Genomic DNA, 17,568 nt, shown 5'->3' on the forward strand with positions numbered 1-17,568 from the left:
TTTATACAACGTGATGTCACAGCGGTCTGTCACTTTCGTACTCTTACGATTGTTATCGTTATCCACATTTTTGTCTTCGTATACAATCGCAACGTAGCAACCGATAGTAAAACGTACGATAAATATTACGCTGAAACGTTCGGCTTAATCGTAAATTGTAAAATCGGAATAATTCGTAACTATTCGACGTTTGAAAAATCCCGATATGTTTAGTAAAATTAAGATTATTAATCTGCTTTCCTTAGTTCGAATCTTCTATCCACATATACTTGGAAACACTTGAAAGAGCTAAAAATTTATTACTTTTCTTCGCTCGGTCCAAGATATTCGATCGTTATTTCGAATATTTCAACGTTCGTATACGTATTCGAAATACGAAAAGGGAAAATGTTACTCGTATAGGATAATTTAATCAAGAACGATACTATAGCAAATATACGATCGCACCATGTAATTTACGTACATCCAATATCCAACTTCTTTAATTATCTTGTCGAATCTTTCGGTTTTACAGCGATCGTTTCCGCCGGATAGTTTTCTGCCGGAAATACTCGAATATTCAGGGGCCACGTTACGTTTCGTCACGTATTACTCGAGCGATTGTAATTCCGGATGTACAGTCGATCAAATAAAAATGCAATTTTGCGCTCTCTGCTCCAACTATCTACCGTTCTCGTGCGCGTTTTCTGCGTTCGTGAAATATGCGTATATCTCCGGTACTCGGATTATCGGGTACATTGCACTTCTGCGCGGAATGGGACCCCGTGTATCGCTGGGGGCTACGTCGAGGGAGCACGGAAACGGGTCTTGAGGGACAGTGTTCAGGAACGTATCCTAGCGCTACGGTTCCCCTAGCCAACATTACAATAGGAACATTGACGATCAACTACGAGAACACCGTTCCACTGTCTAAAGTCTGTCGTCTTTGGACGTTAACGTATCTTTCAAGACGGAATATCTTACGATACTCTCTTCGTACGTTTACGCGTGTCGATGAATCACATTCTCGTATAATACGTGAAATATACGTTAAGGATAAGTCAATTTTTAATAATAAAATAGGCAATTTTTGGTTAAGAACGAACGATATTAAGACATTTTTCATATTCATTTCTAGGATATTCGGATATTACTCTAGGATGTTATTCGTTACAACTCCTATGTCCAAAGTTGTAACAAGAACATTCGTAATCGACGATAGAAAATCATTTCGATAGTTGGAATCTTTCGGAGATTCGTACAATCTCGATAATCTTAGTTACGTGTTATTTTATCTTCCAATATAAAATAGTTCGTGTTATTTGATCGATATATCTACAGTGGCGTACACGAATTTCTGGTTACGTACATTTCTCATAGTATATTCTTTTCTGTTTTCTCCGTTTCGACTCTGTTTTCAACCGTTTGCTTTTACGCGTAATGCTCTTACGTCGAATATCAAATTATACTTCTTTCTCTGCACATATTTTATTTAAAAAAAAAAAAAAAAATGTTTCGCCGTTAAACGACGTAGCAGAAGATTTCGTAAAAATACAAATTATATAAAGAAGATTCGCAACTTCTAGGATACAGAGTATCATTTGCAAGAAAATATTGGAATTCGATTCTCAATTTCATTTCACGCTCGTTCGTTGCTCCTACTACGTTTATTTCTTTGCAGAGTTTCATCAATTTCTCTATATATCGGCTTTCCTTTCGAGAATTTGTACAGACCTCGAGATACAAACGCATTTGGCGCTTGAAAGTGACTACGACGGTCAATTTTAAGCAATTAACCAATTAAAATTGGTTTCACGGCAAACGTTTGATCTAGAACTTACAAAGCATCGATGAATCATAAATACGGCACTGATTTGAAGGAGGTCCATGGGGGAATCGGTAGAAGAAAACCTGCTTTCATCGCGACACCTGTCGACCCGTTATATATACCGGCGCTCGAATACCTTGATTCTTTGAAAAGCTTTATATCATTCGCTAGAAATCATCGGTGTACGCAGATAGATATCGAACTTTCTTCTTAACGACAACAAAGCGTTCTTCGTGCTGCCGAGACGTGGAAAAAATTGACCGTTTGTCAGTGGGACGAAAAGAAACCTTTCGATGATTAATTAATTCAGGAAACGAATAGATTCGTACTTTCTCCTTACGAGCATCGTAGCTTTGAATCAATAATTCTTAAATCTTTCCAAGACGACAGATACGACCTATTGTCTTAAATTAAACGCTACTTTGCTATTTTTTGAATAAACGAAACTTGGACAATTATATAATCACGTACTACAATGGTCGTGTGTTATCACGCGACTCATCTATATATATATATATATATATATATATATATAGATAGATAGATAGATAGATATATAATATCATGCTTTTACCGATTTTAGCACGGCTTTGCAAAATTCGCCAAATTACGATCGTTTCGAGATCTCACGAGTAAACGAAGAATCGCGTACGGAAAATCGAAGAAAGGAATTGAATTTATCGCTGTGCGTAGTAATAAGAAGGAAAGAATGCCAGCAGGATGAAATTGTGGAAGATACAATTTGTCACGAAGCAGCAGAAATTCCATACGAGCTGCAGCATGAATCATCGTCTAGCTTTCAGCTGGAGGGCGTTCGAATTTTAAGCTGTGTATGTCTGTACGTGTTTGGAAGATAGTTGCAGGCGCCTTCCACAGCGATGATCGTTGCAACTTGCGTTTCAACTTCGATGTTTGCGTTTGAATATCGGTTCGTTTACTTTAAGACGCTTGGCTTGCTTGTTCTTGGAGTTGCACCACGCGTGTGGTTGATTCTTCGTAGGAGAGTACAATGCTTTTGGAATTTATTCTTTTCTTTTTAACCATTTCTTGAAAACAGACAAATTCTTTTTAGAAGAAAAACTTATGGCAACCTGCGGTCTGTGAACGGCGAGTTTGCAAGTTTCCGAACGAACGAGTTATTCGGTGGAATTTTTCGCGGTGCACGATCTTACGTAAGAACGTTCGGTAGCTCTATTTCATAGTACGTGTAACTTTATCGTAGCAAGATAATAACGCTACAGCGCGAAAATAATTGTCGAACCGAGATAAGAATGACGAGAGTCGCAAAATCTTTCATACGTCGAATGTTGTATGTTAAGAATTATGTAAAAGTGGTGAAATAGGAAGCGGATAAGAGGAATCAGACTTAGACATTCCATCGTGATTACAAAAAATTGCCTCCAGTAAGATACGATCGAAACTCAAGCAAGTCCATATAAGGAAACGTATGTGCCTTATTCAAGATTACCTCGAACAAACAGATAACAATAACTATACGATATCGCCGCGATTACAGCGCAGTTTTCGCTTCCTTGATATCAAACGGTGTTTCATTTATTTCTGCGTAAAATTCCGTCTCTCGGACATACGGTTAAACGTGCACGTTGCTTCTATAGAAACGTTTTCACAAAAATGCTGTTTGAGACGGTCGTATCAGGCCACGCCAGAAGCGACAAGAATATCTCGAAATTCGATGATGAAAGCGCTGAATTTATCGAGAAAGCGCTGAAAGATCGAGAAATTAGTCGATAAATATGAAAACATTTGAACGAAGAAGATATACCGATAGTTGTATCGATAATTGTGCCTTATCGACGGTATCGACGCTTAAACGTTGCCTAAATACGTTATTGAAAAGTGTAAATAAAGTAGCATAAATCTATAGTTATAGATATAGTTTTGCGAAACTACGAAAAATATATTAGAATAATAGATATCTCGCGGAAGGTCGCTACACGGAGAGTATTTTTACGATGCAAAAAAAGATAGGTGCATAAAATTTCTTCAAACTTAATCAAATCTATAGAGTCTGTACGAAAGGAGAAGTAACGAGGACAAAGATAAGCGGATGCTCGGAATTCCATTTCACGATCACGATATGAAAAACAAAAAAAAAAAAAAAAACAGAACCTAATAAGGTAAAATGACTAAAGAAATTGCGAATAAACCGATTAAAATACAAAACTCGGAGGAAAAATTAAAGCGAAAGAAATAAGACGAAGCTCGTGATACGATGAATCATCGTTCGAATTCGGAAAAACGCGTCGTTGCAAATTTATAAAATTTCTATGAAAAATGAACTCCGATGGTTGCAATATTAAGCTTGCTCTAGGGGAAAAAACATTTCCAAGAGAATATTTGGGTGTATTTCGTTGCACGAGGCCCTGGTATTAAAAGGACCACCTTGGCGAGCGAGCTCGGTTCTATGGTGTTCCATGGCCGTGGGGAGATCGATGAGGAACGTCTGCAGCGGCCACCACGCCCAAACCGGGAGGGAGTACCATGACTCACCCCATACAGAGAGAACCATGGGACGAGTGGGGACACCCCCGTGGCGCTGCTACGTGGCATTGAAAGTGACGAACGATCGCGCAAATTCACCCTCGCTTCTCGTCATAGTTCGACGAACGTGTGTCACGTGAGTCTTGCTTAGGGACACGCACGAAACAACCGGCGGGGATCACGTGCGTCGACCTAACCCAACAACTTAGTCCAATTTAGGAAAGGGACAGCCTTGATTTTCAACGATCGGAAGAACCTTGGAGAAGGTATTCCGATTACTCATCGACTCCGCCACGTTATATGTTTCGAACGAACGTTGAAATCGTTCCGTGATCAATACGGGTATACCATCTTATATCGCGCTCGCTGCTTAAATTTTGCTTCTTGTCGCCACTCTACTATCTTACTTTGTTACTCTACTATCGTATAGAACGATTTCACTTCGATAGCGATCGACAGGAAGTTCGCCTTAATATCTTTACATTTGTAATCAGAATATCTAAAGTATTTCTTTATATTTTTAAGTAATACGTATTTGGGATCAAAGTTGGGGGAAAACAATAGGATGGAAATAAAAGCGATACGATATAGCAAGAAATTTCGTTATCGTAGAAATCTTGGCAATTGCATACGAGCCTGGGTGCTCCTCCTTCGTTAAGGGAGTGGCTCCATTTCCTCTTGTATCTCGTTGACGTGTGTAGCTTTGACGAATAAACGTGCCAAATAAACCGAAATCTTACTCACCCGCTGAATAATCGTTTTCTCTCGTACGTGAATGACCATAAATGGAATTAGTGATTTTTCGCTTCGTATCTTCTCAACCTACTATATATCGTAGTAAGCTACTACAACCCTGCCTATGATAAGACGCGATTAGATTACGATCGCGATTTATCGTCGATCATCGTACCAACAAAATAGGCAGTGACAAACATTTCCGATATTTTAATAATTCGATATTTTAATAGAAATTGAAAATGAAATAACTGGAAGACATTAATTAGCATGAAATGGAAGGATTTTTATTCGTTCGCGGTTGTCTTGTTTATTATCCGTTTATTATCTTGTTTATTAATTGAATATAGCATATATTCATGGGAAAATCAATGCGAGCGTTAATTAAATTAACGAAAGCGTTGCATATTATCGACTTATCGTTCGTTCGAGCGTATTGTTGCCATATAGCTTCATTGGAATAATCGGTATTCGAGAAGATAGCCGAAAATAACCGAGTATATATTCTACGAGCGCAAGGTTGCTCTGGGATTATTCTTGACGCGAAGCTTTTTGGGACGCGCTATATTACGGACTGTCGAAGAGAAATTGGCCGTGCACCCAAAGTCAATGACTTCGTGGCTTGGTTTAATTGACCCGACGACGGGATCTTTTCACGGCTTTAGGAATCAAGGCCACCGCGTATACGTATTTAACGAAGCTCGACGTGTGCGTCTCGTAGGTGTTGGACGTCTTTTTGCAGACGCATCGGATGTACGCGTAAAAGAAACACCAGAATACATTGAACGTGTCTAATTTAGTGCTGCCACAAAATGAACGTTACAATTATGAAAATTAGATTAAAATAACGGTTCGCCTAAAATCGCATACGTTCCAACGATTAATAGCGAATCGCACGATGTATCGACTATGAGTCCTCTTTTTAGAAAGTATTCTGACCCACTATCGATCAAGGAATTTCGTGAATCTTTTAAATGCAAAATTTTACGGTCCAAGCTCTTCCGTAATATCCCGAGAATTGCCACCTTTTCAATTTTTACCATATTAACGTAACTCTGACTCGTTAATCACGATAAGGGACGATCGATTGTCTCGTTAATCACACGAAAGCTGACAAGAATCAAAAACCGAGATGATTCGATCGTCTTCGAGAAAATATATCTACAGCCCGACATTTTTAGAAAATTTTACTTAATCGCCAACCGAGGACAAGAAAGATTTTATTAATTTGTTAGTTTATTAATTCACTATATATCCTACACTAACGCTATAATATTTTATATTATAGAGAAAATTTTCAGAAACGGAAAGCAGATGCGAAGAGAACAGAACGGTAGGCAACGCAAGGAGGCGTTTTCCTTTCCTGTGGTAGAATCCTCGTTATCCTACGGATGCCGGTATCTTACGAGATAAACGTTTCCCAGACGACAAATGTGTTTCCCATTTCCTAATAATAACGGCGAGTATTCCGCGACTCTCTTTCTCGGCAGGTCTTCTGAAATTAATTAAGCTCATCAACATGCGTATCACGGTGTAATTGGAGCGACTCGTTCGGAGTAACAACTAACGAGGGTCCGCGTTCACACCCACGTATCAAGCGGAGCATGTGTAAAAGCGCCAAATATGGATCGTTTATACGGCTCTTTAAATCTTTTACTATAAACAGCCCCGATACGATTACAAGTACACGTACTTCGCTTCTCCTCATCTTTCGCAAATTATTTTCTATGAAAAAAATCTCACACGAGAAACGATATTTTTCTATGCTCTTAATTTGTTCTCGTACTTGTACTTAACCGCGTTAAGTGGTATAAGAACGGAAGCGTAGGATAAAAATTATTCGATAATTTTAACTCAAACTGTCTTTATGTCTTTGACACGATGATACATATATTTAACACGTAATATTAAAATGTACAATTATTTACCTTTTTATTTCATTTCTCGATATTGTTCGTCATTATGTTGCCAAATATAATAATTTCTTATTGTACATATACGATTATGTATCAGGATTTTGAAATAAAATATCGTTTTAATAACTGTGTTTCATTAATACGTGGATTATCAAGAAAAATATTTGAGAAATTCGATATCAGATAAGAAACATGTCTGAAAATCTTTTGAAATTTCAATGTGAAATCGGTATTGATGAGGAATGCGAAAGTGTTTTTTTTAAATATTACATTTCTCGTGTAATTAAGTCGTTTGAATTTTTTTTCTTTGCTTTGCGAGCAAGATTTTATGGTGTCTAAGTAGATATGTGTTAATGAAACTGTCATGAAGTACGTAATTTAAATATTTGAATTACGAATTCAAACTTAAATACAAATTTAAATATCAATGTATCATAGTCAAGAGGATTAAACAATTGATTGTAAAAGATTCTATATGATAAATAAAAATTTAGTATCTATTATTAAATGTTACTCGATCATGTTGTCATATCAACAGAAATATTACAAGTTTAAAAGGTTAAAACGTCGGAACAAATAACACGTGCATTACGTACACATGTACCGACCGATCTTGAAATTAGCTCTGCCGCGAAGGAAAATAAGTTTGAAATTCACTGACTATGTTGAAAAGTATACCTCTAGGAAGAATATTTAATTCAGTGGAATCTAATGCGCTCTAATTATGGAAATATAATACTCGTTATCAAATAATTTTAGTTGACTAATTTATTGCAAAAAGACGCACCAAGGTAATTACATTAAATTGGTTAAAATTTAGGTATATTAGCCACAATATCTTACAATGAATGATATGTTAATGTCATATGCATAGTCAGTTTTAACAAGAGTAACATATTATTTTCTTATGTGCACTGATATATGTTTCGCTTCCGGTCGGTAACTAAATGATCGATGGTTATATCGTGGGTCGTAAGTCACGAAATTCTGGCAATACCAATTAGAAATTGTAGGTAATAGATTCGAGATATCAGGAACCTAATAGACATGCTCTATGGGAAAAACGAATCACAACTATGTGTAATATCTGAATACAAGATATTCTTACTCGTTACAATAAAAAAATTTTCTGCGCATTTTTTATTTTTTATTTTATTTATTCCCTTCCTTATCGCTCGACTTATAGATTCGTGTGACTAATGCATTTTAAATAAAAAGATAGCGACATCGAAGCTTTCAAATTATTTAAACTATAAATTAAGATGGTTCGTCTTTTTTTTTTGCTATTAGATAGTATATCTAACATTTTTCATACAGATAAATATATTGTATATTATAGTATAAAAAAATGTATAGTTGTCTTAATATAAAATATTCTTTCTCATACCTGTTTTATTTATCTTTCTCGATCGTTTTATTTTTATCTAAAGTTTAGAACATTTTGTTTAAAAACATGTCACTTACGCACTCTACCATCTGAAGGTTGAACTATAGAGCAATAAAAATATCGCAGTGCACTGCTGATTTGTATAATCAAGCTTTGTTTTTTTCACAAACGTATATGACTTACACGTAAGCTCAACAGTATACGACGTTAATTGTTTCGACGAAAAAAAGTTATAAATATCATAATATGCTGTGGTTAAGAATATATTTGTATTAAAATCTTCTGCTAAAAGTTTAGATTAGTTCAAGGATGACTCGGGCTAACAGGTTAGTTTTTGTTGATGTATGTGTGCATTGACACTCTACCATTTAACATATATAAATGGTTGGATCTCATTCTGCTAATTCATCCTCTCTTCTGATATTTAGAAAAAGGGGTCGTGATGCGGAAGAAGAATTTAGTGAATTTATGCCATTAAGTAAAAGAATAAATAATCTTCATATTAATGGTTTATCGGGCATGCATGAAAATGTTACTGAAAATATGGATACAGACTGCTGCGGCAGAAGCTTTATGCCATCGCCAAATTATTCAGAGCTTTCTCAAGGATCACCGTTATACGACGGATGTAGTTCTAGCCAAAGTAGTTACATAACAGAATATAAACCTGATCTGGATGCAGCTGAAAATCCATTTTATTACGAAAGTAACAAGCTGCTATTTTCCTTGTATATGGAACGTGTTCAGAGAGCATCTGATTCATTTTGATATCGCTATTTCCAAATTATAATTCCTAATCATTAAGCATTTCTTGCATATCATTTTCTTCATTCCTTTTCAATGTATTTCTACTCGAATTTGAATTTTCTTAAATCGAATCAATGGAAATCTTGAAAAATTTAATGTTCAGCATTGTAAACAACAATCTATTATTTATTATCAAGATATTATCTCTATATTAATGCAATTGTATATATCAAAAGAGTATTTAAAATTTTTTGTCAAGCGACAGTTTGCTTGGAAAGACAAAATTAAAATTTGCATAATTATGATTAACGAATTTAGAATTTGAATGATCTGTATTTCGTTATTATTATAATATAATATAGCAATAGCAATTGAATTAAATTGATGTTTCTATATTAATGACGTGTCGATCAATTGTATTTTTCTTATAAATATATATTAGATCGTAAAGTATTTTGAGATTGTGAAAGTATGAAATAGCATGTTTGTAATAAAAATATCTATAAAAGAAAAAAGAAAAAGACATTAGGCTTTTAATTTACTTTTATTATGTACTTATATCGTGTTGTCAGTGCATATACATACCAGTATATATATATATATATATTTATTTGTTATTTATTTATTTATTTATTTACAATAAAGGATTAGACGATCGAATAGTTGTATCAGAAAAGAATTTCCTCTCTGGCTATATCGAGTGATTCATATAAGGCGCGCAATAATATAGAAATATGGCGGCCATCGAAGTATCTTCGTAATATCGATTCTCGACCTAACCTCACTTCAGTCTCCGCTAGGTGCGCACAGAGTTAGTGTCGCTTTGTAGTGGTAGAGGAAACGAAGTAACTGAGAGTAAGACAGAGCGACGGACAGGTGTTTTTTGCGCTGTTAAAAATTTCTTTTTCGAAAGTTCGGGACTCCTGTAAAACTACAAAGATCATCTGTAATATCTGTAAATAGAACGGTTCTATTACGAGTTGACTTGTTTAATGTAGAAGCGCGCACGCGCCGCTTTCCCCTCGCTCTCACAATATACTCCGCGCGTAACCGCCGCCATAGTTGATATTTCTCCGATAGAATATTAATAGCAGCAGTAAGTTTTCGCGGTTAAACGTATTTTTATTTACTTGACTGAGGAAAACAAGAATGCGTTCGACGAGGGCGGTGAGACGAGGTCGTTCAAGATAAAGCCTGGGATCCGTAGGAAGAAGGAGGGTGTCTACTTTCACAGCTCGTGGTTTTTAGGAGAGTGGCCTGGCATCACGGCGCTTCGAGTTAACGTGTGGCCACCGTCGGGTGGCTATGTACCGTTAGCTCGAATTCATTCCCCGTTGGCCGGCCCAAGACCCACGCTTACCTACCGACCGGGGGCCATACTCGATCGAGCTCGACTGTCGTATACCCGGAAATGAGTGCGCGTCGTGGCTTGTGCCGTTAACGCAGGAAGACTGCCAGTAGTGCGCGAATTTATCACGAGTCACGACTCGTCACGATCATCTTGAAAGACCCACGTACAATTTCGACGTACGTCTCTCTTTTTCTCTCTTTCTGTCTCTTTCTCTCTTTCTCTTTCGTATGACGTGTGCACCGTAAGCAAAGTAGCCGTGGCTAGCCAAGAGAGCCGTGGCACAGCGGCGAATGTATACGTAGAAATGAGAAAGTTGCTGCCGCCACGGTGAAGATTGAGAACGACGCAGGCGAGCCAGCCAGGCGGACGGTCTCTGTACTACGCGAAGCTTCCGACGCGGCGACAGTAGTAGCAGTACAACGTTTGGAGTGCACAAGGGAGAGACACAGCTGCTTGTGGGTGAGTAGGACACGCATTTTCCTCGTGGATGATGATCGTCTTGTTCTACCCAGGTAACTCGCGTGCACCTATATACGTGTGTTTCCGTACGGTAAACTAAAGGTACGAGTCGGAGGAATCCGCGGACGGATGCCGCCCCACGAATCTTTACGCGTTTTACTCCTAATGCGAAACGTGCACGAGAAACCGCGAAACGGTGGCCACAGAGCACCCACCCCAAGACACTAAAATCGTCGCGGGGCCCTCGTCGTGGCTCACGGCTTGGCTCGAGCTGGCTTTGGTGGGGTGGTTGGAGGTGCGGACAGTGGTTGAGAGGCTGGTGGGGTTGGAAATTGCGTGGTGGTGGGTGCCCACCGAGGTCTCGGAGGCCCCTCCGTGGCATCTCGCTGCCTCTAACCCGTCGAGGTGGGGGTGTAAACAACAGCCCTGCCTGTGCCTCTGTTGGCTCTACTCTGTCCTCCGTTTCGCCTCTGCCCTGCTCTCGCCTCTGCCAACTCGCCCGATCTTTTTCCTACTTCCTCTCCACGTAACGTCTCCCGATGCGCGATCGAAAGAGCACTGAAGGGAGGGAGAGACGCAGGGCGAAAGGGAGAAGAGAGGGAATAACCATCGAGAGAACAAAGCATCGGGCTTCGCGGACCTGTGCTATTTTCTCGCGTCACCGTGTACTCAATTCCATCATGGCCGATGTATCACCGAATCTGCTGACGTGGTAACCTTGTCCATCAGTTTACCTAACAGCCGCGGCGCCGTCTATATGCGCGCGCGCGCACTTGCCTTCGATGTTTACACAACTGCGATGTTGCCTTAACTACACCCGTTCAACGTTAGATATAGAGTACCCGTCGTAATCTGTATCGTATATAGCGTATCTTTCTCTCTCTCTCTCTCTCTCTCTCTCTTTCTCTCTATTACAGTTTTACCCTATCTTATTACTTGTGTGCGAAATTTACGTATTTTCCTTAGCCTGGGTGCTAGTAAGAAAGCATATCTGATTGCACAATGCCCGAGAGCCGTTCCATTCAACGTACGCTGCCCCCGATATCATACGAGACACTAGAATTCCTCTAGAAACCGCGAATGCTCAGACATGCTCTCTTCGATACGTGTACGCGAGGGAGACGGTTATGTAGTGTGAGAGAGATATGTTGAACCTTAAGAGAATCGGCGCCATTACGACATGCGCGTCTTGCAAAAGCGTCCAACAACGGTACGTCGGCGAGGCTGACCGGTCAGTCGCACACGCCATTCCGCGAAAGTCGAAAAACGCATCCCGCGGTGCGTCCTGTTTATGCGTGTGTGTTCACGTTTACGGTAGTTTCTTCTTGTTTCTCTAACTAAGCCGTGCAACCACCCGCAACGACTTGCTGGCACGAAATAATCGTCCATTCGACACGGCACCCTCCTCGGGTACGTCGAAAGGAGGAGAGGTGCACGGGTAACCTAACCTCTTCTCTCTCTTTCTCTATCCCTCACCCGTTTTCTACTACTCCTTCCCTACCCACCGGGTGGATCAAGGGCGAGAGTCATCGGTGTGTCCCACTTCGTCTGCCGCGATGTCTGCTTCGTATGTTCTCTCCCGATATTTCGCGTTCCCCTCCCCGGGGAGTTCCCGGTATGTCGAGGATCGTCTCCCTTCTTTCTTGACATGCCCCTACCCTTTCGAGCTTGCGGCACACGCTTACGCACCTACACACCGATCTATCCGTTCCTTCCCGTCCTATTCTCGCGATATTCCGTGTGTTAGTACGAGAAAGAGAGTGAGTCTCGGGCTCTATTTCGCGGTGGGTTCCCGTTTTCCCACCTATGGGTTCCCCCCTACCCTCTGTCGAGTGCTCCTAACCCCTACCCCCGTGGGGGGCACCATCATGGTGGAGTGGGGTGCAATCCTGGGCCACTTCGACGACTATCCTCCCTGCTCCCGGATCCCTTTGAGGTGGGGAAGGGGGTGAAGTGGGGGATCTTTCACCCCACCCCCACATACCAACACATGGTCAAGAGGTTCGAAGTTAAGACTACGACGGTAGGAGGTAGCGCGGGACACTCTCGACGTTTAACTTCTCACCACTTTCGCGGTTAAATGCTTCGGGTGCTGTTACCAAATGCACCGCGTTTCAAACGCAGGAAGAACAAGGGTAGCGGTGGTAACGGTGGTGTGAAAGCCCGATCCAAATTGCTAAACACCGTATCTTTAGAGCAAATAGATTTGCTGTTTACCTTCGTCCGATGCATGTTATTCCACTCAACCTTGATCTTGATTTAATACGATACGAACATTACGAACGAATAGGGTAACGTACACATACATTGCTCGGGGAGGCGGCTTCTTTTTTTTTTTTTTTTTTTTTGCGGTAATCGTACTCTACTGTAGGAACACATATAGCGCGGAACTTTTCAACAGCGGGTCGTGTACAAGTTCTCCAACCACCTGTAGCTAGTATCGAGTACGGGACACGAACATAGAAAATGGAATACAATAGAGTTAATAGTATTGACACCGAACGATGGATAAAATTAAACGAGAAATAAAATATCTTTAGATTCGATGTTTGCGATATATGACAGATGATGTTCAGATTAATTGGTTTTTATGCATGTTTATTGACTTGCAATTTGTTTTTCGTATTTAGCAACATGATCGATGTACAGACATGATGTATTCTTGACTTTACTTCGGAATATGTCTGCTGAAGGAACGTTACGGGATTAGAGAATATCTGTGAATTCTATGAAAACACGGAATATGTTTTGAAACAGTTTCAAGTATCGAAGGTCGATGAACTTCGACAGCAATACTCATACGTCAAAGTGAGTGTAGTTGTGTAATATGATATGTAAATACGTATCTGTTATCAAGTGTTTGATACTCTGTTTGTTTCGTAACACGCAAATACGTTTCATTTGAGCAAAGAAACGATAATTTAAAAAAAACACGTATATTTTCAACTTTGTAAGACGTTATAGCGATATAATATGATTTTTTATATGTTTATAGAATTTGATAATTAGCAAACAAATAACACAATATCTTCAGTTTTGACAATTTTCATAGTTTTTAATTATTATTTACATTTTGACTGCTTTATTCAGTGTTAAAATTTGCATAGCTGAAAAAATATTGTATATCGTTTCGGACGTTCAATAACCGATCAATTTCATGCTCATTATTTATATCCTAATGCTAACAACATTCTGTTTGGTTTTCAGATTTAATTATCGTGAAAGATGAATTTCACGCCCTTCCCTGGGTTCACAACAGGCTCGCTACCGACGGGCACAGTTCATCAGTTCGCAACCGCTAAATTCGCGCAAAACCTACCCACTGGTGGTCAGGTGGTTGGCGTTTTATCCGGTGGCGAAGGTGGGGTTCATTATCTGAGGCCGGTCGATCCGAACGGGTTCGCGGTGGCTCAAGGGGGCAACAATCAGCAGCAGCAAATTATCACGCTGCCAATTACCGTACCTGGAAAAGATGGCACGCAACAGCAGCAAACCGTCCAAATCCAGGTGGTCAATCCCAGCGTTTCGCAAAGTGGAAACAGCGGTGATCAGCCCAAATATCATTTGGCTCCAATATCTTTGGGACAGTTCCCCCAAGGTGCCGCAACAGTTCTTACCGTTGCATATAGTCAACAAGGCGCAGATGGGGTACAAATTCAAGTTCAACCACAAAACACCGTGGCTACGACGCAAACGTAAGAACCATCGTTTCATCTAAATTACTTTTAGCACATTTTACATAGGATTGTTTATAGTAAATGTATCCTATTTCGTATTTTTTTAAATTGTATGTTTATGTTAGAATATAAACAATTAACACGAATATATATTGCCCTTATTTTAGGTCTGATCAAACAACCCAAAGTACATCCACAGCAGTCACTACTACATCCCAACAAACCATTCAACAGACAGTGCAGCTACCAGGGGCACCTGAAGGATTAACCGTCGTCGCACAGATTCCACAAGATTTAATTTTACGCGAAGGTATGGAAGAGTCGAAGGAAGATGTGAAGGAAGGTACGACACCGGTCGCTCTCATTAAGAGAGGTAACATTAAGAATCAAGGGAATCAGAGTGGAGAGGAATATATTACATCTATGCCTGCGAGTTGGCAAAGTCTGGCAACCCCAGGCTCAACTGTGGCTGATTATCTCTCTAGATTGCCTGCTAGTACCTTGCCTCTTAGTTTGCAGCACTTCTTGAAATTTTCGGCAGAAACGATAAAGAGAGAAGCCACTATCGAGTCGAGTCCTCTAGGAGCTGATGGCTTAGACGCATCTGGAAGCACTGCGTCCGGTGAACAAGCAGTACAGATTACCGTGGCAAGCGGTGAAACCGCTATTATTCCCGATGTCGTTGAGGAACAAGAATCTGGTACAAAACCTAAGAGAAAAAAGAAATATAAGAAAAAGCCGCCAAAGCCAAAAAAGCCAAAACCAGGTCAAGTGAGCATAGTTACTGCTCTTGATGGAACAACACTGTTCTGTTGTCCTCAATGTAACATGGCTTATCCTGAAAAGGAACTCTTGGAACAGCATCTTATCGGGCATAAAATAGAAAGAAGGTTTATTTGTGACATTTGTGGTGCAGGTTTGAAACGTAAAGAACATTTAGAACGGCACAAATTGGGTCATAATCCGGATAGACCTTTTATTTGTTCAGTTTGCATGAAAGGCTTCAAACGAAAAGAGCACTTGAATCTTCATTTTGTTATACATTCTGGACAGAAAACAGAGGTTTGCAGTGAATGCGGTAAAGCATTCTATCGCAAAGATCACTTGAGAAAACATGCCAGATCCCATTTGGCAAAACGTATCAAAGAAGATCCTTCGAATATTGCCGATACTTCCCAAAATTCGCAACAGCAAACGGATCAACAACAACAGGCGGAACAATTGCAACAGCAAGCAGATCAATTACAGCAACAATCTTCGGTATCTGAGTTGCAGCAGATCCAAATACAAGTAGGTCAAGGATCTCAGGCACAGATCCACCAGATAGCTGTTAGTGAGCAGTCTACGGTTGTTCTTCCAACTGCTGCGGAAACTGGTGCAATGGCCATGCTCCATCATCAACAACAACAGCAGCAGCAACAGCAGCAGCAGCAGCAGCAACAGCAGCAGCAGCAGCCGCAGCAACAGCAGCAGCAGCAGCAGCATTAGCAGCAGCATACCGCCCCGAGTCAGCCTGGGCGGTTCTTCCGATTTAATCATCAACAAGCTAGAGGTCGTGCAAGGCAAGGTGTTCTTGCCGATTGAATTCTATAATCTCATAGTCAAATTGGTATTGTGTTAAAAAAAATTCGTTGATGGTGGTTATCGTTGCCTAGTAGTGGTGTTACAAAATTGAGACATTTGCTGTATCTTTAAATAAAGATACTTTTACTGACGAGCCATCGCATTTCGAAGTTTGTACACCATCAGCTTCTTAAGGAAGTTGTAGGCCAGATTAATCTATGATTATAATTACACTGCTGAGCTGACTGACAAACGATGTTCATACGTATGATTTTTCATTTTTGCGTACACGTTATAGCGTACGTGTAGAAAAGCAAAAAAGAAAAAAAAGAATTATGAAGGACGAGTTAATTTGCTCGTTTAATTCAAAATGTTTTTGTCGCTAATCCAGTTCCATGACGCAAGTTAGAATTAAATAAAGAAGTTTATATATACATATATTATATATATATATAAATATATAAATATGAAAATATATTTTTGAAAGCGCGAACTGGATTCGTCACACAGAATGCAATCGAGTTTTCGGCTAAAGTTAATTTTTTTTCTTTTTTTATTCACAATAAATATAGGACGAGAAAAATACGTAATGCATAAGAAACTAAACTAAAATAATACACAAGGCAGGGCTGTAAATACAACCAATTTACTGTTCACAAAAAGGGAAGAAACTGTCGCGCAGATATAAAATGAATCCATTTATTTATTCCACTTGTTCTTTACGTGATTATAAAGACACGAAACAAGAGTGTATCGTAAAAACCGTTGAACGATGATTAACATTTAAAAGAAAACTACGTTTTGCGATATAAATTGTAAAGTTTTATATTTGTATCTGCATCTACACATTGATTAGCTAATGTTTGCTTTTATGAAAATAGATACATTTTTTACTTTATCAATATAAATCAGTCTAAGAAAAATACATTTATTATTACAAAAATTTCAAAATAACTAAATGTAAGTACATCTGTTATTTTTGAATTAATTTAAGATTATCACAAAATACGAGTGGCTAATTAAAACCGTGTATTTAAATTCAGCAAAAAGTAGTTTTACAGCCACTAATACATCTAGAGATTCTAAGCTAGTGTAATTTATTTTGTATAGTATTTAAATCGTTTTATTTACTAAACTAATAGTTTTTATGAGAAAACTTTTTAATTCTCTTCTTTCAGTTGAATATACATATTTGAAAAAAAGATTTTGTATTATCATAAAATGCACATTTCAGAGCTACAGCAAATAATTGTTGGGAATGAACCATCATCCAATTTATTAATCAATCATGATACACTCTCAAGATCATTTGAGAAAAAGATGTATGTATACAAAAAGAATAATTTTTATTGCAAGTATCATTATCAAAGGCAATGGGTATAACTGTACAAGAAATATAATTATTATTTTATTATCATATTATT

General features: G+C 39.0%; 2 protein-coding genes across 5 annotated transcripts; both read left to right on the forward strand.

Annotated features, from left to right (window-relative positions):
• Positions 1-8,454: 8,454 nt before the first annotated feature.
• Positions 8,455-9,230, forward strand: LOC117210070. The gene is made up of 2 exons (XM_033452691.1): positions 8,455-8,673; positions 8,776-9,230. The coding sequence occupies exons 1-2, from the start codon at positions 8,657-8,659 to the stop codon at positions 9,113-9,115; spliced, it is 357 nt and encodes a 118-aa protein (XP_033308582.1). The 5' UTR covers positions 8,455-8,656; the 3' UTR covers positions 9,116-9,230.
• Positions 9,231-9,898: 668 nt separating this feature from the next.
• On the forward strand, positions 9,899-16,477 carry LOC117210069 (zinc finger protein 384-like). Of its 4 annotated transcripts, none has more exons than XM_033452689.1 (4): positions 9,899-10,904; positions 13,535-13,712; positions 14,112-14,599; positions 14,749-16,477. In XM_033452689.1, the coding sequence occupies exons 3-4, from the start codon at positions 14,130-14,132 to the stop codon at positions 16,067-16,069; spliced, it is 1,791 nt and encodes a 596-aa protein (XP_033308580.1). In that variant the 5' UTR covers positions 9,899-10,904; positions 13,535-13,712; positions 14,112-14,129; the 3' UTR covers positions 16,070-16,477. The 4 variants fall into 4 exon arrangements, with proteins under 4 accessions (XP_033308580.1, XP_033308577.1, XP_033308579.1 ...); XM_033452688.1 differs by lacking the exon at positions 9,899-10,904 and adding an exon at positions 12,123-12,314; XM_033452686.1 differs by lacking the exon at positions 13,535-13,712.
• Positions 16,478-17,568: the final 1,091 nt, after the last annotated feature.

The sequence above is a fragment of the Bombus bifarius genome, unplaced genomic scaffold, assembly GCF_011952205.1.
Source record: "Bombus bifarius isolate JDL3187 unplaced genomic scaffold, Bbif_JDL3187 scf7180000008199, whole genome shotgun sequence".
Classification (NCBI taxonomy): Eukaryota; Metazoa; Arthropoda; class Insecta; order Hymenoptera; family Apidae; genus Bombus; species Bombus bifarius.